The 25,716-nt window shown below is 38.8% G+C and overlaps 2 protein-coding genes and 1 long non-coding RNA gene across 3 annotated transcripts; 1 reads left to right on the forward strand and 2 right to left on the reverse strand.

Moving 5' to 3' along the window:
• Nucleotides 1–192: 192 nt before the first annotated feature.
• On the reverse strand, nucleotides 193–10,561 carry LOC106138016 (solute carrier family 2, facilitated glucose transporter member 6). The gene is made up of 9 exons (XM_013338987.2): nucleotides 10,290–10,561; nucleotides 9,191–9,300; nucleotides 6,589–6,708; nucleotides 5,309–5,464; nucleotides 3,660–3,827; nucleotides 2,925–3,057; nucleotides 2,224–2,456; nucleotides 1,108–1,302; nucleotides 193–502 (listed from the first exon to the last, which is right to left on the reverse strand). Exons 1-9 carry the CDS (start codon nucleotides 10,354–10,356, stop codon nucleotides 215–217), a joined length of 1,470 nt encoding a protein of 489 aa, XP_013194441.2. The 5' UTR covers nucleotides 10,357–10,561; the 3' UTR covers nucleotides 193–214.
• A 2,063-nt stretch (nucleotides 10,562–12,624) lies between these two features.
• LOC132903326 (uncharacterized) lies at nucleotides 12,625–14,566 on the forward strand. The gene is made up of 3 exons (XR_009657381.1): nucleotides 12,625–12,688; nucleotides 13,502–13,585; nucleotides 14,387–14,566. It is a non-coding gene; the product is annotated as an uncharacterized LOC132903326 (long non-coding RNA).
• Nucleotides 14,567–14,788: 222 nt separating this feature from the next.
• LOC106137988 (facilitated trehalose transporter Tret1) lies at nucleotides 14,789–25,407 on the reverse strand. Its single transcript, XM_060951362.1, has 9 exons — nucleotides 25,249–25,407; nucleotides 23,402–23,631; nucleotides 21,907–22,227; nucleotides 21,079–21,184; nucleotides 19,309–19,377; nucleotides 18,589–18,701; nucleotides 16,786–16,890; nucleotides 15,999–16,181; nucleotides 14,789–15,327 (listed from the first exon to the last, which is right to left on the reverse strand). Exons 1-9 carry the CDS (start codon nucleotides 25,283–25,285, stop codon nucleotides 15,079–15,081), a joined length of 1,413 nt encoding a protein of 470 aa, XP_060807345.1. The 5' UTR covers nucleotides 25,286–25,407; the 3' UTR covers nucleotides 14,789–15,078.
• Between the last annotated feature and the right edge of the window lie 309 nt (nucleotides 25,408–25,716).

A 25,716-nucleotide genomic window follows, 5' to 3' on the forward strand; every position in this document is an offset into this window, starting at 1 on the left:
TGAAAGTAGTGAAGCAGCTTAAAAAGGATTACAGGCCACTACATCGTTTCACTTACCACGATCCCTGCATACTTCTTTCACCTCTTATAACTCTCTTCATGCAAGTTAGTTGGTTTCGGGGGCTTCTTCCTTTTTACGCTTTTCCCAACACTTAAGAAACACAATTATCTCAAGATATAAAATGAAAAAAAATCCAGGTAAATAAAAACTTTATTCACATTTCTACACTGCACATTTTCTTTTCTATCTCTTCCATCCGCTCTAACTCTTTCTTCTTTTCCTTCTTCGTCTTCAAATCGTACTGTATCTGCTCCACACTCCTTAGCTTTGTCTCCGGGAATACCAGGAACACATAAACAGCTGCTACCAGGCAAACAGCGCCGAAGAAGTAGAATGACAGATGAATGCCTATAGCGTTCGCTAGTGGTTTGAAGAACAGCATTTGCAGGAATGCAGCCAGTGAAGCTATGGTCATTGATGTTGCCATTACTGTTCCGCGGTACTGCAATAGAAGTTATTTTAATGGTGGCAAACAGGGTCACAAGGATAGTAAGACTACGTCGGTACTTTTCTGCCTTAACTTGAGCTATTCACTATAGAAATAAGGCCATGGCTGACTCTGAAAATTGTCAGAAAAAACCAAAGTGATAACATTTTTAAAGATATTTCTATGTAATTATGAGTTTGCATACAGTTATGGATCGTATCAAATGGCAAGAGGTAGTTTATTTCAACCCCTCCGGAAAAGAAGCGTGATTTTATAGGTCGCGGCTCACACTGCAAAATTTGCTGAGACCTTTTTGGTACATTTGTATAAATTGTCACATTTTTTATGTGTTCTTTGTGTATTTTGTAGCAAATATACAATTTTAATTTCTTTCTTTTTTTCATACATACATATATCTTCTTTATCCCCTTCAGGGTAGACAGAGATAACAGTCTCCATACGCAGAAGGCCTCGTTCAGTTGTGCAGCGAAACACGAATTTGTATGTATGTTTGTTTGTAATATCTTTATTGCATAGAAATTAAAATTTATTGTATGTAATCTGTGGCTTAATGTAAAGTAGTTATATACAACAGTTTAAATTCAGAAAAATATAAATACCTTATAAGAGAACATTTCACTGATGATAACTACAGACACAGGTTGGATGCCAGAGGAATCACAGAAGATGGTCAGGCAGAGAGACGCGACGGGGACCCAGGCTGGGAGGGCGACGCCCAACTCCCTGGTCAAGAACCAGGACGCCAGCAGACACATGCTGAGCCCTGATATCAAGGCCGTGATGATGAATAGCGGCTGAAATTATAGAAATGCAATGATGAGAATGTCAACTCTATCTGATGCTGAACACCGCTTAACAATCGTATTCTTGAAATCAGTTTTATGCCGCTTTGTGGTTAGTACGGCAAAGAAACCCTCTGCTCATCCACCAACCAAAACATGTCATAGCGGCCAAGTTTAGTAAGTGATTGATATTAATAGAAGCAATTCAGTGCAGCACAAAGGTCTTCAGTTAAATGCAGACCAAAGATCTGCGCTGACCGCTGAAATTATAAATATTTTAAACAGTTTTAAAGTGAATACACTTTAAAACTGCCCATCACTAATTACTGGCTTACTTGGCGCATTCTGAAGGCCTTTGTGGCGCAGCGGTAGTACACTTGCCTATGACACCAGAAGTCCCAACACAAGACATGACAAGAAATGAACTTTTTCTGATTGGCCTGGGTCTTGGATGTTTATCATTGAGTTAGTATCTCGTAACACAAGTCTCGAACTTACTTCAAAGCAAACACAATCAGTGTATTCTGTCCCGTATATATTTAATTCTCAGAGAAAAGTCTTCTCCAGCTATAGATAAATCTGATATTTAGGACTGTTTATGAAGTTGCAATGTCATCTTATCCTTATAGAAGTCCTTCAAGGCAAGATAGATTTGGATACATACATATAATCACGTCTATATCCTCCGCGGGGTAGACAGAGCCAACAGTCTCGTAAAGACTGATAGGCCACGTTCAGCTATTTGGCTTTAAGATAGAATTGAGATTCAAATAGTGACAGGTTGCTAGCCCATGGCCCAAAAGAATCCCAAGTTTATAAGCCTACCTCATAGTCGCCTTTTACAACATCCATGGGAGAGAGATGGAGTGGTCCTATTCTTTTTTCTATTGGTGCCGGGAACCACACGGCACTCGGAACACGGGACACAGATACCTTTCGTCCAACCAGCTCCACAACGCTGGACCCCAGCATAGCTCCACACACTTGCACAGCTCCAAGCAGCATGGCTTGCTGGTTCGGAGTCAGCATGACGATGCCCCCTCCTTCTGCGGACAGGGAGAAGATCTCCCCAGCAAAGTTCAGGACAGGTAGAGCACCGCATAATTCTCGAGCGAGGGACACTAACACCGCGATTTTGAACGCTCTGAAGAGTATTTTGTCTTGTACTGCAATGGAAAACGATCATTTTGGTTTTCTGGGTGAAACGGTTTTTTGGAAACGATGGGAATGACAGAAAAAGGACCATCGAAGTTAAGGGTATGTGCCGTGTGGTTCCCGGCACCAATGCAAAATCAGGACAAATTGTGAATTAACACAATTTTTTTCCTGTCTGCCTACTGCGGTTTACCCTTAACTTACATACATATGGTCACGTCTATATCCCTTACAGGGTAGACATAGCCAATAATCCCAAAAAGACTTAATGGACACGTTCAGCTGCTCGGCTTGATGATGGAATTGAGATTCAAATAGTGACAGGTTGCTAGCCGATCGCCTAAAAGAAGAATCCCAAGTTTATAAGCCTACCCCTTAGTAGTCTTTTACGACATGCATGGGAAAGCGATGGAGTGGTCCTATTCTTTTTTCTATTGGTGCCGGTAACACGGCACATGTATAAAATATTATAAACTTACATATTGCCTTAAGTGCGAACTGGCTGCTGTCTTCATCAGATTTTTGCTCTTTGACGATCTTGTCCAGTTCCTGTTTCAAAGAGGCGTCGTCTTCTGCCCTACACCGAAGCCACGCTATCACTTTCAAAGCTTCCTGTGTTAAATGGGACATTGTTTCATAATTGATCGTGTGTAAATTGTCTATGGAAGTATTGCCTGTTGATCTTAGCAGCATCAATCATTAGTAGATCAACATTTTATACAACTTTTCAAAATTAATGCCTTTCTTTACACTTTCTTGTCGTGGGGCTGCTGGAAGGACTTTTTCTAGAAATAAGTAGTGCCCTTGTACCTACTGAATTTCCTTCATTTTAAGTTTTATTTTTATTTTCCTTGATAAATTAATGGGGTCTTAAATGGTCTTAACTATGGCTGCATATATATTATATATACATCTATAAATCTTAAAACCTTAAATAAAGGTATATCTTAAATATAAAATATTTATAAATAAAGAAGATAAAAAATATATCTTAAATCTTATAGTTCGTCTATAACGTACATCTATAATATATAACTATACGTATATGTTGCAAGAAAACCTTACTAAAAGTAAAAACCTGACCACCCAACCCAAGATCCATGGTCTAAGGCATAACCCGGGCTCTTGTCGAGAGAGCTGAGGATGTATCGGAACTCAGGAAGAATCGAATCGAATCGAAGCCAGGAGGAAAACTTAGGTTGCAAGAAATTTACCTCAGTTTTTCCTTTCTTCAGTAAATAGGACGGGGATTCTGGCATCAGCATTATCAGCAATATATGGGCAGTCGGCATGGCTAGGCAGATCCACAGGATGGTGTTATAGCTTAAAATATCCCCGATGACGTACAAGAACAAATTTCCTGAGGTTTGGAAGAATATCAGCTGAAAGAATAAGTTAAATGTGTGAATTTAATTCTAGGTTTCGATATTTGTGAAGTTGACCTTACTGAAGAAAATGCTAGAGGGCAATTTGTTAACCGTTTCTTCTGCACTGACGCCTTTGAAGTGGCAGTTAACTTAGTTTTAAGTAATTAATTTGACGTCAACCAATGTTGTGAAACCAAAAGATATGACAATTAATAAGTGATGTTTGAAATGTCCCACAATAATAAAGAACACATATGAATCACAAGAATTATTTATTTGGCAAGGCAATGAGGCAAGAAATTGTAGGTAGCATCTTATAAATGATTTGTCTCTCAACTTGGCGTTCACTCATAACATTGCTCGACAACATGAAAATGTTTTTTGTTGTTTTGCTTGCAGGTGGAGATTTTCACCTCCACTCAAATGATTAGTTATGAAATTTTATAAGTCGGCGCCTTAGAAGAGTTTAGTGTTTTAAGATTATCCCTTTCCTGGTCCATTTGACAACTCTTTTTGCGTGTCGTCAAAATCTGTCATTAATACATACTTACTTCAAATCTTGGAGGGGTAGCAAAGACTACATCTTTCCACTTGCAGCGATCTCTGAGTACTTCTTTAGCTTCATCCACATTCAAAACCTTACATTAACAGTACCTATATGGTCTGTAATCTACAGTTTGTCTTAATTAACACAGTTGTATGATTCCTTAGACTCAATAGGATATTTTACAACAGGTCAAATCAGATGCTTTTACACAGAATATTTATCTATATCGTTATCATATATTGTATCTCTTAACTGTTTGAATTTTTCTTATATGGTCTTCGTATGTACACTGTTTTTGAATTTGTAGTGTAGATCGTAACTTTATAATTTTACTACTATGTATATTTTTACTACAATTTGTTATGTGTATTTAAATAAATAAAAAAAATAAAAATAAAATAAAGTATATAAAAGCCTACTTCTGGATTAAGGGGAAATGGGGGAATTTCTATAGGTATATAACTATACTAATATCCTATAGTCCCCACGCTGGGCAGGCGGGTTGGAGATTGCAGTTTATATTGATTATGGACTATGTTGACTTATCAGCGTACGAGGCGTTACTGCCACCTCCTTTTTGATAGCTAACACCTGGCTTAATCGCCTCTTACAATATCCAAAGGAAGATATGGGGTGTGTTATTCTACTCTGGAAATTGAGGGAAAGGTTGGAGTGGGAAGACCTAGACGAACGTATCTTGATCAAATTAAGGACGTCCTGGTGAAGGGTCAGGTCAAAAGTACCCGAAACCGCCGAGCTTGCATGAAGAGAGTTATGAATGTGGACGAAGCGAAGGAAGTATGCAGAGATCGTGGCAAGTGGAAAGATGTAGTCTCTGCCTAACCCTCCAGGAAAGAGGCGTGATTTTATGTATGTATTCTACTCTGCCGGTACCATACGGCCTCATTCAATACAAACACATTATTACCTACTTCAGTGATTTACTCACCAAAGTACCAAGGAATCCTCTGATGCTGTCTTCGCTGATCTCCTTGGTGTACAGCGGACATATCACGTAGACTCCGGCCATGGTGATACCCACCATGGCTCTTGCTAGTATGAACGCCCACGTCTCCATGGAAGACAACTTTAGAATCCAGCAAACCTGAAACATTTCCGTGCCGTGTGGTTCCCGGCACCAATACAAAGTGCCGTGTGGTTCCCGGCACCAATACAAAAAAGAAAAGGACCACTCCATCTCTTTCCCATGGATGTCGTAAAAGGCGACTAAGGGATAGGCTTACAAACTTGAGATTCTTTTTTAGGCGATGGGCTAGCAACCTATCACTATTTGAATCTCAATTCTATCATTAAGCCAAATAGCTGAACGTGGCCATTCAGTCTTTTCAAGACTGTTGGCTTTGTCTACCCCGCAGGGACATAGATGTGACCATATGTACTGAAACATTCCATTAGCACCGAAAGTTGTACTTAATTATGGCATGTTCTTTTACATGCAGCGCGAAAAACTATTGCTAGTACGCTGACTGCATATTTGGCTTTTCGGTGACGATCGAAAGAAAATGCTGCAGTGCAGTTTGTTACCGCTTCTTCCGCACTGACGACTTGGAAGCGGCAGTAAACTTAGTTTTAAGTAATTTATTTGACGTCAACCAATGTTGTTAAACCATACGTTTTGACAATTACTAAGCGATATGAAGTATCCTGTAATAATGAATAAAAATTTTGAATTTTGATCTCTTTTGCTAATAGGTTCTAAGGACAGGGTTATTTATTTATTTAAAACTTAATGTATAAAGTCAAAAGTACCTGAAACCGCCGAGCTTGCATGAAGAGAGTTATGAATGTGGATGAAGCGAAGGTAGTATGCAGAGATCGTGGCAAGTGGAAAGAGGTAGTCTCTGCCTACCTCTCCGGGAAAGAGGCGTGATTTTGTGTATGTATGTTTGTAGAAAACGCGGAGTTAATGCCGTTTGGCATTCTCTATTGGGTATTCAATACAAACAGTAGGAAGTCAAATTAACTTTTTATTCTCCCATACAAATTGGTCGACCAGCTACCGGATTTTTGTATTAATATATATATTACACGACTATTTCCCATTGGGGTAGGCAGAGACTATGGATTTCCACTTGCTACGATCCTTACAGACCTCCCTCCGAAGTAAGTTTGGATATGGACCCACCATTCATCGCCCAAACATGCTGTGATTATTTCTAAACCAATAAAAAATTAGCATGTAGGTACAGTAATTTCCTTCATACTCACAGCCGAGCAAAGTGACAAGAATATCACACAGATCTTTCTTCCAAAAGCCTCTCCCATGTACGCTACCACGAACTCGAACACCATGGACACCAAGTATGATATAGAAGCCATCCATGATACCTGTAAATGTATAAAAAAGGAATCAATCAATTTATTTAAAAAAAAGGCAATCCATAAAAAAATATGTATATTTTTTTGTTCATTATTAAAATCTATATATATAAAACTCTTCCGTTACTGAGTGACTGACTGACAGACAACGCACAGTCGAAACTACTGGTCGTAGACAGCTGAAATTTGGAATGTAGGTTCCTTGGGATATGTAGGGGAGCACTAAGAAAGGATTTTTGGAAATTCAACCCCCAAGGGGGGGAAAAGGGGTAAAAACGTTTCTATGAAAAATCTTATTCCTTGGGTTTATAAACTTGAAACTTGGCATGAACACGTACTTAGGCATGTAAATATGTTTGACATTATAAGTTTTTTCAAACTACCCTCCAATCGTGATTTAGGGGGTGCGATTGGGTGACTCATTTATTAACGCACAGCCGAAACCGCTCGGTATAGGAGTCTGAGATTTTGAACAGAGGTTCCTTTAGTAACATAAGTGAGCACTAAGAAGGGATTTTTGAAATGTCAACCCCCAAGGGGGGGAAACTCGACCCCCAAAATAATCAAATGGGGGGTCAAAGTTTGTATGAAAATCATCGTTCCGCTTTCACGCCTGAACCGCTGAACCGATTTTGATGAAATTTGGTATGTATATAGTTTAAAACCCGCGTACAAACAAAGGCTACTTTTTTTTCAAAATTCGACCCCCAACATAGTCAAATGGGGGGTGAAAGTTTGTATGAAAATCATCGTTCCGCTTTCACGCCTGAACCGCTGAACCAATTTTGATGAAATTTGAAATGCATATAGATTAAGATACGAGTTCAAACATAGGCTACTTTTTTTTTCAAAAAACAACCCCCAAAACAGTTAAAGGGGGGGTGAATCATCGTTCCGCTTTTACGGCCTAACCGCTAGGCCGATTTTGATTAAATTTGGTATGCATACAGTTTTAGTATTTTTATTTTAACGTCAACAGAAATTTATAATCTGTGAAAATGTCACCTGTATAGCTAATACGGATCATGAGACACGCCTGGTGACAGGAGGATGGGTGAGCGGACAGACAAACTAACAGACAGACCGACACCGAAGTCGAGTAATAGGGTCCCATTTTTACCCTTAAGGTACGATGGAACCCTCATAAGTGTTAATTTTTGATATGCAAAAGATAAGAAAATTTATTCCTTCAATGAACAATTTGTTTGATAATGAGCAATAGATGGCGCCACCATGTCAAAGTCGCTATCGTTTGTCGTTCGACAATCAATAAGACTTCTATGATTTTGAAAGCATTTTTACCCTCCGTTAATAAGTTGTTGGTCGTTTCGTATTCATGCTTGAAGACGTTTCGTTGTGTTTTGTTCATTTGTATTGTAAATATATTGGTTAGTAAAAAATACGTGTCAGTTGCGGAAAGCAGGATGGCACTAAATAGGATGGGACAGGATAGGAGGACTGGACGGGGCAGGACGGGACACAACAGGTTGTGACGGGACGGAACAGAACGAGAAGAGACGGGAGAAGCCATATGAATTTAAATCAAATATAAACTTAAAACAGTCCCGCACGATACGGGATTAAAAAATGGGTGAAATTTTATGTCGTATCCTTATAATCTAAAATACATTTGCGCGGGCGAAGCCGCGGGCAAAAGCTAGTCTCATATAAATAAATTAATCTGAACAATGTATTCTCTCGTCCACATTCTTATTATCATATTGTTGAAGAAAATGCTGCAGTGCAGTTAGTTATCGCTTCTTCTGCACTAACGCCTTGGAAGCGGCAGTAAACTTAGTTTTAATTAATTTATTTGACGTCAACCAATGTTGTGAAACCAAAAGATATGACAATTATTAAGCGATTTGATAGTATCCTATAATAATGAATAAAAATTTGGAATTTTTAATTTTTTTTTAGAATTTATCAGCAAAAAAATAAGGCCATTGAAGCCTATGTTGTCTTGTCACAAAATATGTATTTTATGTCCTTTTTTTACGTCAAATGATTTCATTAAGAGCTTACGTCAAATGGTTTCTTTGAAATCACCGCGATTGAAATGCGTGATGCGCAGAAAGGCCCAGGTTCAAATCCCACTTCGGCCATGTACCAATGACCACGAGAACCACGTTCACCTTTTTGGCTCGATGATAGAACTGAGATTCAAATAGTGACAGGTTGCTAGCCCATCGCCTAAAAGAAGACAAGAAATATCAGGTATATTTACTTCAGTGCCGTGTGGTTCCCGGCACCAATACAAAAAAGAATAGGACCACTCCATCTCTTTCTCATGGATGTCGTAAAAGGCGACTTAGGGATAGGCTTACAAACTTGGGATTCTTTTTTAGGCGATGGGCTAGCAAGCTGTCACTATTTGAATCTCAATTCTATCATTAAGCCAAATAGCTGAATGTTTCAGTCTTTTCAAGATTGTTGGCTCTGTCTACCCCGCAAGGGATATAGACGTGACGATATGTATGTATGTATTTACTTCAGTGATAGTCAATGGAGTTCCCCTGGGGGAGTCCGCTGATTGCAGCAGCAGGGTCATCGGAGACATCCACCCGATGCTGGAGCCGTAGCAGAATAATAGGAAATTTACTGGAAAAAAAAGGAAACATATTGAATTTTAAATACATACATACATATAGTCACGTCTATATCCCTTACGGGGTAGACAGAGCCAATAATCCCGAAAAGACTGAATGACCACATTCAGCTGCTCGGCTTAATGATGGAATTGAGATCCAAATAGTGACACATCAGGTTGCTAGCACATCGCCTAAAAAAAGAATCACAAGTATGTAAGCCTTTCCCTTAGTCGCCTTTTACGACATCCATGGGAAAGAAATGGAGTGCTCCTATTCTTTTTTATTTAAACGGTTTTATTTTATATTGGTGCCGGGAACCACACGGCACTTTTAAATACTGCGAATTATATACTGCAACCTGTCACTATTTGAATTATATAACAAGAATAGGACCACCTCATCTCTCTAATGGATGACATAGAAGGCGATTAAGGGATAGGCTTATAAACTTGGGATTTTGCTTTTAGGCGATGGGCTAGCAACCTGCCACTATTTTAATCAAATTCTATCATTTCTTAGAAGTTCTATCAAGTCTTTTGGCGACTTTGGCTCTGTCTACCTCGCATGGATTATATGTAGTTATGTATGACACTATTTCAATCTCAATTTCATAACTAAGCCATACAGCCGTACGTGGCCTTTCAGTATTTTCAAGCGTGTTGGTTCTGTGTACCCCGCAAGGTATATAGACGTGACAATATATATGTACGTATATACATACATCCATATAATCACACCTATATCCCTTGCGGGGTAGACTGTGTCAACAGCCTTGAAAATTGGCCACGTTCAGATATTTGTCTTTAAGATAGAATTGAGATTCAAATAGTGATAGGATGCTAGCCCATCGCCTTAAAGAAGAATCCCAAGTTTATAAGCCTATCTCTCAGTTGCCTTTTTCGACATCCATGGTAAAGAGATGGAGTGGTCCTATTCTTTTTTCTATTGGTGTCGGGAACCACACGGCAAAATATATATGTTTATTATTTTTTTACTTACTCGATATTGCACATAGCAGCTGATTAATTTTGCTGCCTTCACCAAAAAAGAAATAATATTTCTTCATTTCGTACACAATTTTGGGTAAATATAATAAATAAGTAATGAGGTTTTTACACGGAATTAATTCGAGTTGTTAATTTACACAGTAATCATTTTAAATGTATCTCTAGGTACGTATATGCTAAATGAGACTTTATATAAAATATATGATGTTATATGTCTCCTCCTATCTACATCTATGAAAGAACTGAACTATTCAGAAGCCAATGAGTATCAATTTAAAACAATCGCATGCCTTGTTCGCAGTCAAATAAATTAACTAAATATTTTATTAGTTGATACGAGTATGCGCAGTTTCGTGAACTTATAATAGCAACATCATTGATGTACAAGCATTTTTATGTTGCGTTTCCACGTACATACTTATAATCTCGTGTTTATCCCTCAAGGGGTAGGCAGAGCCAACAGTCTGAAAGGCCACTCTCAGCTGTATTTCTTAATGATGGAATTGAAATAATGACAGGTTGCTAGACCATCGCCTACAAGAAGAACTATAGCCGCTTTTAGAGCCGGGAACCACACGGCACTGCATACTGCTCTAATACAGCCTTTATTCGTACCATGAGTGCCAAAAAGGATTGATTTGTAAAAAAAAAAACTTTATTCTTAAAAAATAATTGTCATTTCCTATGAATTGTCAGCAACAATCATTGAAGTTGTAAATAATCTTGTATTTAAATTAATTATTTTTAACTTAATTTGGAAAGAAACCCGTATTAATTATTCAGATCAGACCAGACCTTTTAAATTGTTATAACACATGAAATATAAATACGATCATCCAATGTTTTAAATTATTTAGAAGATATTTTTAAATATTACACGTGAGTATTTCAAACATATCTATCTATGTACTTACTACAAAGCAAATAATGTAAATGGTTCAAATAACTTAGCCTAGTTAATACCACAAAATATATTGTTTATATCAAATAAATGATAAGAAACAGGATCTTAAGATGAACGTATCAAAAATTAGGTAGGTAACGTTGTAAAATTGATATCAGAGGTCGGCACTGTAATTCTCTTTTCCGCATCTATTCGGAAAGCACACATACATTATATATACGTACACATATAATCACGTCTATATCCCTTGCGGGGTAGACAGAGCTAACAGTCTTTAAAATATTGATGGGCCACATTCTGCTGTTTGGATCAATGATAGGATTGAGATTCAAATATGTAATGACAGGTTGCTCATTCGCATCAATCGCTTGAAAAAAGAATCTCCAGTTTATGAGCCTATCCCTTAGTCGCCTTTTACGACATTCATAGGAACGAGATGGAGTGATCCTATTCTTTTTGTTCTTAGTACCACGAACCACACGGCACGGCATTCGGAAAGCGCCCAATAGATTTGCATTCACGGAGCAAGTCTATAAACTTATTTTTGGCCAATAGCTATTTCTCAAAATTAATACAACCATTGAACCTATGTATGTTTTTAATATATTTATAGTCATATTTATACAATTAATATATGTACGTGTGTTGACCTACGAGTATTATACACGTTTACCTACATTTTGAAAGAATAGGACTTCTCTTTATAGTTGTCTTAGTGGTTGACTAAAGGACATAATAACAACTAGTGTAACAAAACTTCTTCCTCTTGGCTTTAGTTCCGGTTGTATCCTCACCACTCTGGAGAGAACCCGGGGTATGCCTTTGACCATGGATCCTGGATTTAGTGAGTCAGGTTTTTACACGAAGCGACTCCCATCTGGTTCGCATCCTTGACAGGTAAACCTGACCCGTATTGGATCCCTGGTTACACATCCAGTTGCCTGAATGTGCAGGTTTCCTCACCATGTTTTCCCTCGCCGTAATACTAATATTATAAAGCTGAAGAGTTTGTTTGTTTGAACGCGCTTATCTCAGGAACTACTGGTTCGAATTGAAAAATTCATTTTGTGTTGAATAGACCATTTATCGAGGAAGGCTTTAGGCTTCATGCTGCAACTATAAGGAGCAAAGAAGTAATCGAAAATGTGAAAAAAAAAACGGGGAAAACTATTCCACGCGGATGGAGACGCGGGCACAGCTAGTTTTCTATAAAACTCCACAAATTTTATTGTACTGAACAGAAACCGTGGTACGACTCACACTTAACCAAATTTAACATTTCGTAGTAAGCTTTAAAAATGATTTGCATACAAATATTGCGTCAGCGAGGATTATTATTACGTTTACCCTGTCAAAACGTTACGTTTACAAATAATAATATAAGAACACAAATAAAAATTTAAAAAAAAAATCATTTTGATGGCGTTCGTATTTTTAGGGTTCCATTATAACAAGGAAACCTTATCTCGTTTTAAGATATTAGTGATGTGAGTGATAAGTTAATTCAAAATTTGCATTCGCAACTACAGAACCCTACGAGGCGCGTGGCCCGACACGCACTTGATTAAATGGTCAATCATCAAGTCATCGTGATCCGGCGAATAATATTGATCAACCAACAATAAAAAATTGGCCATGTATTTAGAAAAATCACGTTAATTTCCCTTCCTGCGGGAATTCCGAATTCAGTGATAATTAATGTGATTTTTCTTAATGCGCAGCTGATACTCCACATACATACATACATAAAATCACGCCTCTTTCCCGGAGGGGTAGGCAGAGACTACCTCTTTCCACTTGCCACGATCTCTGCATACTTCCTTCGCTTCGTCCAGATAATTACTTCACTTCAGATACTCCAGTTGGCTATTAATTTTAAGCCTTGTCTTATGTCACAGTCGTTAAAGATTGAAATCAGTTTTCCTGCCTCAGTATATCTACTCGTAACTTTGAGACCGATTCGGAGTCTATTCACTAAGCTTAATAAGTCATATCTATTCTCTTTCTATCTCTTCGGTCATTCGAAACAATGGAAAGAGATAGATAATAAGAACAAGGGGTTGGTCTGACCTTACTTACAACACTTACAAAATAATAATAAATATTGCTGCAGTGCAGTTTGTTACCGCTTCTTCTGCGCGCCTTTGAAGCGGTAGTAAACTTAGTTTTAAGTAATTTATATGACGTCAAGGTCAACCAATGTTGTGAAACTTAAAAAAATTTTGACAATTATTAAGCGATATGAAGTACCTATCCTATAATAATGAATAAAAATATTGAATTTTGTATTATTATTCCAGGTACATACTGACTAATAATGTTGAAAACCAAAATATCATAAATGATCGCTATTTTGTTCGTTTTTATATTCATTGTCGAGATGGGTAAGTAAATATACTTACTACTTTAATTGTCACCTCTCTGTCCCTCCCTGAGGGGTAGGCAGATTACTAATCCTTTTATCTTTTATTTGACGTCAACCAATGTTGTGAAATCAAAAGATTTGACAATTTTTAAGCGATATGAAGTACATATACTATAATCTATACTAATATTATAAAGCTGAAGAGTTTGTTTGTTTGAACGCGCTTATCACAGAAACTACTGGTTCGAATTAAAAAATTCTTATTGCGTTGAATATACCATTTATCGAGGAAGGTTTTAGGCTATATAATATCACGCAATGCAAACGCATGCAACTATAAGGAGCAAAGAAATAATGGAATATGTGAAAAAAAACGGGGAATATTATTCATCCTTTCAATGATGTCCAAAATAACTATTCCACGCGGACGAAGTGGCTGGCACAGCCACTTCGTCCAAGTTGGCAAGCTCGATAATTTAGGTTACTCTTGACCTGCTCTCGCAGCTTAGCACGCGCGATGCCGTTTTTATCGCGCGAAAAACTATCGCTGTTTTGCTTTTTATTATGACGTGAAAGGTGACAGCGATAGGGGATAGGATATATAAATCGCGTAAAAACGCCAATCTATACCTACATGTAAAACTCTTCCGTCTTGAGTAAGAAACGGGAAAGAGGCTTGCGTTTATGTAGGTGTGTAAGTAGGTAAATATGAACGTGGTCTGTTAGTATATCCAAGACTAGTAGCTCTGTCTACCCCGCAAAAGATGGAGATGTGATTATGTAGGTATGTAAACGGCGTTAAAATTACTTTATATTTCAGCATATATTCTGAAATGTCACAACGCGCTCAATTTCGGCACTTTGAATGACTTCTCCAAGGGTGTCAAGGGTTTAGTGGACGAGTTGTCAGCGTACTTCCAGCCGTGCGGGGTTCCGATGGAGTTGCTCACCAAGTTCTGTTCCCAGGGGAACCGTGTACACGAGATGGAATGACCGTGTAGTTTCATTAAATAGACAATCATAATTTTTTGTGTTTAATATATAGGATACTAAACTTTTAACATATTAAAATTAATTAAACATACACACATATAATCACGTCTATATCCCTTGCGGGGTAGACAGAGCCAACAGTCTTGAAAAGACTGATAGGCCACATTTAGCTGTTTGGCTTAATGATAGAATTAATTAAAAATATGTTATAATATAGTTACGAACAAAGAAGTGTGTATAAGTATTTTTATTTCTTATATAACTTAAATATTCATTTGTACACATGATTATTAAGTAAAGGAAATTTATACAAGGCGGTTTTTACGATCATTCAAAATGTACGTATGTATGTATGTATGTAATTTATTGCACATAAAAATAAATATAACAAATTATTTAGTGGTTTGATGTAATTATAAATTATCCCCCAATGGGATTTCTTCCAGTCAACCAAAAAGTCATTGGTTACATCACATTGCATCGTATTTAAAATGCGCCCATAGTTCCAAATTCACTCCACTAAGACATGTTAAACTGTTCAGTTTTTTTCGGCGGAGCGAACAGACTTTGGATTTCATCCACTGGTAACCCCTTGGTCTCTGGAATGAAGAAGAAGCTGAAGATCCCGGTGAGGATGCAGATGGCGGCGAAGAGGTGGAAGACGCTGCCAAGCCCGATGAGGTTGGTCAGGGGATCGAAGATGACCAGGATGAGGAAGTTGCAGAGGCACAGCCATTCGATTGAGATCATGTTGATGTAGCTCTTGACCTGGAAAATATTAAAAGTTATAGCGTTAAAGGTCATGCCACACCTTGATACATACATACATAAAATCACGCCTCTTTCCCGGAGGGGAAGACAAAGACTACATCTTTCCACTTGCCACGATCTCTGCATACTTCCTTCGCTTCATCCACATTCATAACTCTCTTCGTGCAAGCTATGCGGTGTCGGGTACTCTTGACCTGTCCCTTTACCAGGGCGTCCTTACCACACCTTTACCACACCTCGATCATACCGAATAAACGTATCTTATTACAGCTACTAATCATTTCATCGCGAAAAAAGACTTAGTAAGAATGGAAAACTTTAGGAACTTCGCATCAGATGATTTTGATATTTCTGCACTGCTGGTAAATAAGAATAATGCATTGGCATGGGATTAATAAATATAAGTATTAAACAAAAAAGTATTCATTCTAGAAATAACTACAAGTTTTTGAAAGTTATAAAATAAATATAAAATAAAAAAACGTCCTGGAAAATATGAGAGCATAGTCGGAAATATGTTGCCTTTTTTTCTTTCTTTTTCGCGAACTTATCCCAATTTTATAGAGGAGAGCTGCCTAGACCGTTAATTTTCTCCAATTATAAGACACTCATCTTACGTGTCGTCAATTAACGCTTTGAATCCTAGTTGGATTAAGATTAATACGAACCTCTGGTAAGAATATCTCAGCGATGAGCACAAAAGGCACCGTGCCCGCGCCGAAGGTGTAGAACATGGTGAAGAGGTATATGAAGAAGGGAGTCACCCAAGTGGGGCCCCACTCCAGCTGGATCTGAGTGCCGCACAGCACGCAGCAGGCGCCGGCCGCCGCGGACGAGTAAATGATCAGAGGCTGGCAGGAGAATGAAAGACTTGAAAACAGGGCAAAGGAGAGATTTCAGCCAAGATATATGCATTCAGGTTGGTAAGAGCGTTCGTGGTCGAATCGGTAAGGTCTAAATGCGGGTGGCGCAAAAAAGGACAGGTTCAAATCCCACCTCGGCTATTTTTGAAGTAACGTTTGAATACTAACCGATGCTCTTGCGGTGAGGGAAAACATCGTAATGAATTTGCAGATTCAGGCAACTGGATATGTGACCATGATCGATCCAATACGTGATAGATTCCCCTGCAAAGGTTGCGGAGGTCAAATGGGAGTCGCTTCGTGTAAAAACCTGACTCACTTTTTTTTGCCACATTTTATATTTGAAAAAGAATCAATTTTCGTTCACAGTTTTACGAATATAAAATCACTAGAGGCCGCCCGCGACTTCGTCCGCATGGAAACCCTATCAATCCCGCGGGAACTCTGGGATAAAAAGTAGCCTATGTGTTATTCTGGGTCTTCAGCTACCTACATACCAAATTTCATGGTAATCGGTTCAGTAGTTTTTGCGTGAAAGAGTAACAAACATCCATACAAACTTTCGCCTTTATAATAGTAGTAGGATAATTACCCTTCTTCCGATGAGATCAGTCAGATACGCTGCTACGAATCCTGTGGTCACGCTTATGACTCCGAACAGAACGCTTGCCAATGTGGTCGACATTTCTGGAATCACCTGTAATTTGATAGTTTTTGAGTTAACTCTCTGCAATGTAATTGTAGCGGGAGCGATGATTCGGCTCGACCGCCACCAAAGGGAAGATCTTCCGCCAGGCTAGGTGTTATGCCTGGGGAACCGCGGCTCCGACGATGTTGTGTCGGAGGTTGTATTTATGCTCCAATCCATGAAATCTCTGAAATCGCGATTTAGATTCTTCGCTGCTATTGGCTGAGCACGTCGATTTCTTCGAGATGATTGACAGTTGTTGTGTGATTTGATGTTGTTGACGAGTGGCGTAGAGATGTCGCCACAGTACTCCCCCCCAAGACCGGAGGTCTGAAGTCTTGATCTTGCTGTGCAATCCGTGCTTCAGTAGCTTGCAAGTGCCAGTTGTCTTCCAGTGAGTCGGAAGTTGCTCGAAGTCCTAGTGAGTCAGGAGTGAGCCCTTGCGTTGCTCGTAGTCTGCGGTGAGTCGAGACAGTAGAGAGCGAAGTCGACTTGTTGGCGCCGGAAGATATCGTGCAGAGCTGCCACGCTGGAGAGAAGAGCGGCCGTCGAAGAAATCCAGGCGTGGGCTGCGGTAGATGCGTCGGTCGCTGAAGTCGATGAGAGTGAGTGCAGGTGGAGACAGGACCAGGAAGCTCGTTGAATTGGCTGCGATGGACCTGCTGCGATACCCAGTTGCTGGCTTGCTGTGAGACTGCTTGCAGAGTGAGGAGTGATGCTGAGGATTGGAGTGGATGATGATGGAGAGGGTTGCTTCCAATCACGTCGGGGTCACCAATGTAGAGGGAGAGATGATTCGGCTCGACCGCCACCAAAGGGAAGATCTTCCGCCAGGCTAGGTGTTATGCCTGGGGAACCGCGGCTCCGTTGATGTTGTGTCGGAGGTTGTATTTATGCTCCAATCCATGAAATCTCTGAAATCGCGATTTAGATTCTTCGCTGCTATTGGCTGAGCACGTCGATTTCTTCGAGATGATTGACAGTTGTTGTGTGATTTGATGTTGTTGACGAGTGGCGTAGAGATGTCGCCACATAATAAACGGCCTCTTTGGCGCAAATGTTCGCTCCACGCAATGCCTCTGAATCAGTGGAAAAGGGGTTCGAGTCTCAGTAAAACCGTGAAAAATGGTCTTTTGTCGATTGGTTTAGGTCTTTTTTGGAGGCTAGTTCAGTATTTATGAATAGGTCGCTATATTGGTAACATGGAAAATACAAAATGTCTGCCAACTGCTTTTGACAGAATCATCATTAAGACACCAAGATAATCGTGACCTTTAATTCTTGAGACAATAAGGTTTATTTTTCTCACAATGATATACATATAATCATGTTATCTCTTACAGATAGGAGCCCACAGTCTCACAAAAACTGAAAAGCCACGTTCAGCTGTATGTCTTTGATGGAATTGAGATTCAAATGGTGACAGGTTGCTAGCCCATCGCCTAAAAGAAGAATCCCAAGTATATAAGGCTATCTCCTTAGTCGCCTTTTACGACATCCATGGGAAAGATGGAGTAGTCCTATTCTAAAGTACTGGGAACCACACGGCACAATGACGCTATATTTATATAGTTTGATGTACTTTTCGAATATCAATTCCACCATAAAGCCATACAGCTGAACGTGGCCGTTTTGTCTTATATGACTGTTGACCCTGTCTACCCCGTAAGGCATATAGACGTGACTATACCGGTCTTGAAAAAATACCTGTTCGAACAGAGGTCCTGCGTATACTTGAACCACAACTATGCCTTGGAAGACGGACGCTGTCGTGAGAATGAGACAGATGTAGAAGGCGCGGCGGGTTGCCTTCGAACGCTCTGCAATTTATAATGTCCTGGTAAGTTTGCATTGCTTTCATGATGGAATAGATGATCTGAAGACGGACGCTGTCATGAGAATGAGACAGATGTAGAAGGCGCGGCGGGTTGCCTTCGAACGCTCTGCAATTTATAATGTCCTGGTAAGTTTGCATTGTTTTCATGATGGAATAGATGATCTTTATTCATCCAAAATTACAAAAGATACCCTAGCCCGACGGGATCTTTTGGCGGGAACCCAGATGTCTCATTGTTTGTACCTATGTTTTCCAAATGTGTGTACTTTTATTTAATGACTAGATAAAATTCTCCTCCGAAAGGGCTTGACCGATTCTCATGAAATTTTGTGAACATATTGAGTAGGTCTGAGAATCGGCAAACGTTTTTCATACCCCTTATTGATAAGGGTTGTCCACACTTATTATTTTTTTTTTAAATAGGAATTACTTAAAAATTATTTATATGGCAAAACAACGTTTGCCGGGACAGCTATATAATATGAGTCGCCTTTTAAGACATCCGTGGTAAAGTGATGGATTAGTCCTAATCGTTTTTCTATTGGTGCCGGGAACCACACGGTTAACTTGAATGTATCAGAAGTACTTACTGAAGAATTCCCAAGGTGATATGTCAGGTTTCTTCATTGTTTTCAAGGTCTCTTCTTCGGGGCAATCACCTGGAAAGTTACAAAGAGTAAATTATTTCATTTGTTTAATTTAAATCTCTTAATAACTCTATAATTATGCCTAACAGCTGAACGTGGCTGTCAATCTTTCAAAACTGCTGGCTCTGTCTACCCCGTGAGGGATATAGACGTGATTATATGAATAAATGATTAATTTTACATATATATATAGTCACGTTTATATACCTTCCGAGGTAGAGAGATTCAATAGTCTTGGGCACATTAAGGTTATTTAGCTGTATGGCTTTATGATTGAATTTAAATTCAAATAATGGCAGGCTGCTAGCCCATCGCCTACAAGAAGAATACCAAGTTTATTAGCATTTCCCTTAGTTGCCATTTACGACATTCATGGAAAAGATTTGTGTTATAAAATACTTTTATATAAAAAGATCTGCCTTCGCAGCATGGCACGCGCAACGCCGTCTTTATCGCGCGAACAACTATCGCTGTTTCACTTTTTTCATGACGTTAAACGAGACAGCGATAGTTTTTCGTGTAAATCACACCTTCACCGGAAGGCTAGGCAAAAACTGTAGTTTCCAATTATCTTTTACCGTAACCACATTCACTAATCTTTTTATATAAGCACGTTAATAATACTTAAAATTATATCCAGATAACCGTTAAATTACGGTGTTTTATTACAATCTTATGTTAGTTCGTTTGCTTAGGATCATATGTTTTTAATCCATCAGTAAACAGAACATCGTTACTCTTTATAGTGTTTGATAACATGGATAAATCCGACAGCAAAACGCTTCGTTGTGTGACGTTATTTCCCGAAAAAGTTATCTTTATTTTAATGTTAGTAAGAATTACCAAGATGGGTTAAGTTCTAGCTGTCGTGCGCGCTTACAAGGGACACATAACGACGCAAGAGTGGAAAGGGCGGCTGGAAAATTACTGTACGCCTATGACAGTCAGAGAGCATCATGGTGGAATACCTTGCGATCCTGTGATGCCCTTATAATAGCAAGATTGGCGCACGGAGGGGTTTTAGTGAGTAAGCTGGCATATTACCCGTACAATCTCAATTCTATCACTAAGCCAAACAGCTGAGCGTGGCCTATCAGTCTTTTCAAGACTGGTGGCTCTGTCTACCCCGCTAGGGATATAGACGTGATTATTTGTATGTATGTACCAGTACAAAAGTGTAGAAAAGGTCCTATAAAGTTAGTTGAGGTCAGACCGAAGTCGCTTCGTGTCCAAACCACACTCGCCCAACAAGGTCAGTGCTAAAAAGACGCACCTTGAGCTTCTTTCCAGAGGTGGTCATAGCGGCAGGAGGAAAAAATGTTATGGTAAAATTCCGATGAGAATACAAACAATTTACGATATCGTTTCAAAAACTTATCAAAGTTATTTAACATAAAGTTCTTGTGGAATAAAGAAATCGTTTAAAAGCAAAGTCTTTACCTAAGGTAAGTGAGCGAAAATCAGTTTATGACAGAAAAAAAAGATGCTATTGAAGGGTTTGGTACATATTTCTTGGGGAGTAGTGACTTGTGGTTTAAACTCGTAACGAATCTATTTGATTACCCACTGAGTGAAAATGAGTGTTGGATTGACATACACAGATAGACGAAACTACTGATGGTCTAAAACTATTTGACACATGTTCCTTGGCTGGCGTGACCAATCGCGCGAGAATAAATTCCAGAAACTTCTGGAAAATCGTAGAAAACTTACTGTCTGGTCCGAAACTTAGGGCTCGTCGGATGTTGTCGATTTCATGCAACACTTCTTTGGAAGTCGGCGGCTCGCTTCGGTAGAAGGCGACTGAGTTGATTGCGTCCTAAAAAAACCATAAATTAATTTTAAAAAATATAATATGTTTTTGAAAATCTTATAAATAAATAAATATATACGGGACAAATTACACAGATTGAGTAAGCCTCGAAGTAAGTTCGAAACTTGTGTTACGAGATACTAACTCAACGATACTATATTTTATAATAAATACTTATATAGACAAACATCCAAGACCCAGGCCAATCAGAAAAAGTTCTTTTCTCATCATGCCCTGACCGGGATTCGAACCCGGGACCATCGGTGTCACAGACAAGCGCACTACCGCTGCGCCACAGAGGCCGTCTTATACGTAACTTATGGTAAATATCACGGATCATTAAAACATTATATCGACTTGTTTAAAAAAAACTTTATCTGCTTTATCTTTCATTACAGTTTTAGAATATTTCAGCATAGATATTTATTATTTTGGTACTCGTAGGTACAACCTTAATTTGATCATACTCAACGTGACGAAAATTCGTATAAGATATCAAGCAAAATGTGCGCTGACTAAAACTAAAGTACTAGGCAATTAGCAATTAGAAAGAGGTTTATGATTACTAATCAAGATAATGTCATTGCTTAAATTATCTTTTAATATTTACACGCCAAACGCCAGATCAAGACATGATCCTAGACATCACTCTTACAAAGACTTTTAATTAGTACCGATATAAACAAAACCTTATACAATTTACATACGAGTATAAACAAAACAATTACCTTTTCCCGCCCCACTTTCATGAGATACACGGGAGATTCTCTCAGCCAAAATAGCAGGAGTACGCTCACGATTGAAACTACCAGGTAGACATAAGACATGGTGTAGTAATCCAGCAATCCCCCGAGAAGGTACGACAACAGCATGCCGGTCCCGCTGAAGATCACTGACCCTGAGGTCATTGCCCCTCGGATGGAGTCTTGGCAGAATTCGCTGACGAACACAGGAACTACCAGGTATGCAGCGCCGCTAAGGCCCGATATGAAGATGGCCGCTAAAACTAGTTCTACTTTTGAAGAGAAGGCTATTAGTGTCCAACATATCTGGAATAAAATAAAATAGAATTAGAACCTGTATTGATTGGGGGAATATGCGTCGATTGGATGATGTAGGTATCAGTCTTTTTTTTTCATTCATATAATCACATCTATATCCCTTACGGGGTAGACAGAGCTAACAGTCTTGGAAAGACTGATAGGCCATGTTCAGCTATTTGGTGTTAAGATAGAATTTAGATGTTTTTTGCAAAAGTAGACTAAAGGCTTAAAGTTGTTTAAGTACTCCAGTCTTAAACAATTTCTTAGAAGATTGATGTAGAGAGAACAATATTCATTATCTATGCCAAAGGTTGCGGAGGTCAGACGGGAGGCGCTTCGTGTAAAAACTTGACTCACTCAATCCAGCATCCAGGGTCAAAGGCATACCCCGGGCTCCTCTCTCCAGAGTGGTGAGGATGCAACCCGGACTATAGCCAGGAGGAAGAAGAAGAACAATATTCATGATTATCACTTAGACACACACACAAACTTATATATATATATATTGTGATATTTGATATTTGGGTTGACAGGACAGACTTTAACTTCCTGGGACCTTATCTTGAGTTGAACAGTTTCATGTAGGTACATTACATAATAAATAAATACCTATATACGGAACAAATTACACGGATTGAGTTAGCCTCTAAGTAAATTCGAAGCTTATTTTACGAGATACTAGCTCAAACCGCCGAGCTTGTATGAAGAGAGTTATGAATGTGGATGAAGCGAAGGAAGTATGCAGAGACCGTGGCAAGTGGAAAGAGGCGTGATTTTATGTATGTATGTATGTATGTACGTACTAGCTCAATGATATTTTATAATAAATACTCATATAGATAAACATCCAAGACACAGGTCAATCCGAGAATGTTCGATTCTTGTTCCCTTTCCGGGATTCGAACCCGGAATCTCTAGTGTCACAGACAACCGCACTACCACTGCGTCACAGAGGCCGTCAATTGTGCATTTCATATAAACAAATACTTACTAGGGATAGGCTTATAAACTTGGGATTCCTTTTTTCGGCGATGGGCTAGCAACCTGTCACTATTTGAATCTAAATACTATCTTAAAGCCAAACAGCTGAGCGTGGCCTATTAGTCTTTACGAGACTGTTGGCTCTGTCTACCCCGCAAGGGATATAGACCTGACCATATGTATGTATGTAAATACTTACTACGCTCATAGAAGACGACACTATCGCGCAATATTTTCTTCCCACTTTGTCCAAAAAGAAGCCGACTATAGGACAACTGATGAGGCCACTTATACTAGATATACTGCCGAGTAAGGCCGCTTCCCCGTCAGTCATGGGCCTGTTGAGTACCGTGTCCTCCGATCTGAGCAGCATGAGTGATGAGGAAGGCCATGTGAACATCGCTCCCATGCTCATGCTGAGGAAACATACTGCGGGAGACATTTATACGTGTATCAATATTCAATTGAGTGACCGGATAAGGAACAGCGTGATAAGGGAATGTTGTGATGTGAAAGAAGATGTAGTTACAGGAATAGAAAAGGGTATGTTGAGATGGTTCGGTCATGTGGAGAGGATGAATGAAAACAGGTTGACTAAGCAGATATACAAGGAGAGTGTGGAGGGAAAGGTCGGGGTGGGAAGACCTAGACGAACATATTTTGATCAAATTAAGGACGTCCTGGTGAAGGGTCAGGTCAAAAGTGCCCGAAACCGCCGAGCTTGCATGAAGAGAGTTATGAATGTGGATGAAGCAAAGGAAGTATGCAGGGATCGTGGCAAGTGGAAAGAGGTAGTCTCTGCCTACCCCTCCGGGAAAGAGGCGTGAGTTTATGTATGTATGTATGTATCAATATTCATTTTTTGCATTTACATTCATTCGATGAAAATGCTGCAGTTTAGTTTGTTCCGCCGCTTCTTTTACACATGCGCTTTGGAAGCTTTAATTAGATTTAATAGTAGTAGTTTTAATTAGATTTAAGTGATGATGATGATGATGATGTGACGTCAATAAGTGAGGGGTAGACCGAGCCAACAGTCTTGAAAATACTGAAAAGCCACGTTCAGCTGTTTGGCTTAATGATATTATTGAGATTGAAGTAGTGACAGGTCGCTAGCCCATCGCCTAAAAGAAGAATCCCAAGTTTATAAGCCTATCCCTTTGTCGCCTTTTACGACATCCACGGGAACGAGATGGAGTGGTCCTATTCTTTTTTTTATTGTTGCCGGGAAACACACGGCACTCGCTTTTGCAATTTGTTTTCCGGAATATAATATTTTATGTCCTAAGTCCTGAATAGTCTTATGATGTTCTGTGATAAGTAAGCTAGTAATTTTTCGTACTCCATAGAGAAAATTTCATGGAGGGCGGGTCAGTTATTTAGCAGTGAAGATGTAACAAACAAACTTTCTTTCGTATTCTTATAAAAAAAATTTATATTATGAAGTACACCAAATGGACATTGGGTATTTATCACACGGTCAGAGCCAAGGGCGAAAGTTAGTATGTAGGTACCTCATATTTATTCTACGCATAGGTATACAAATATGTCGTCTCACGATGTACATATGTCAGATATTTTAAACGAAACTATTAAGGTAACTGATTTGATCAAATTTCGAATGTAGGTACTATATATCTATACTTATATTATAAATCTGAAGAGTTTGTTTGTTTGAACGCGCTAATCTCAGGAACAAATGGTTCGAATTAAAAAATTCTTTGCGTTGAATAGACCATTTATCGAGGAAGGCTTTAGGCTATATAACATCACGCTGCAACTATAAGGAGCAAAGAAATAATGGAAAATGTGAAAAATAACGGGCATCCTTGAGGGCTTCAATGATGCCCAAAATAACTATTTCACGCGGACGAGGTCGTGGGCACAGCTAGTTATAATAACTATAATAATCTTAATGAAAACATAAGATAAAGTCTTTGTAAATTTAAAATCTTTTTTTTTATTACGTGACACAAAACGTGCGTGATTCAACATTTCTTCAGAAAATAATCGTACGAAAACAATATATTTAAAAATTGCTCTTACCTATAATAGAACCACACACTTGCATACGAATACCCATTTTTAACTATATTTTAATTATAGTTATTTTTATGTTTTTTTTTCTTTTGATTTTTTTCTTCTTCATTTACTTAACACGGTCTTTACCTCCGTGTATCTCACAAAACTAAGAGATTTGTACACAAAGAAACTCTTTTAAGTAATAAGGCATCATAAACATGAAGAGTTTTTATTGAGAGGATTAGGAATCGCGTGTGATTGAAAAATAACATACCTTTACAGTTTATAGCAGTTAACGAATATTCTAAAGTATATTCTATCTTTTATTGTAAGTTGCACCACCTTACTAGAAAATGCAAAAGTTTGTAAGGACTAATGAATGTATGTTTGTAATTCTGTAAAGCAAAATCTAATAGACACGGATTTTGATGCAATTTATTACACTCGTAAAATATAGTTTAAGGAAATTTGAATTAGGAAGGGATTATTTAA

The sequence above is a fragment of the Amyelois transitella genome, chromosome 24 (genome assembly GCF_032362555.1).
Source record: "Amyelois transitella isolate CPQ chromosome 24, ilAmyTran1.1, whole genome shotgun sequence".
Classification (NCBI taxonomy): Eukaryota; Metazoa; Arthropoda; class Insecta; order Lepidoptera; family Pyralidae; genus Amyelois; species Amyelois transitella.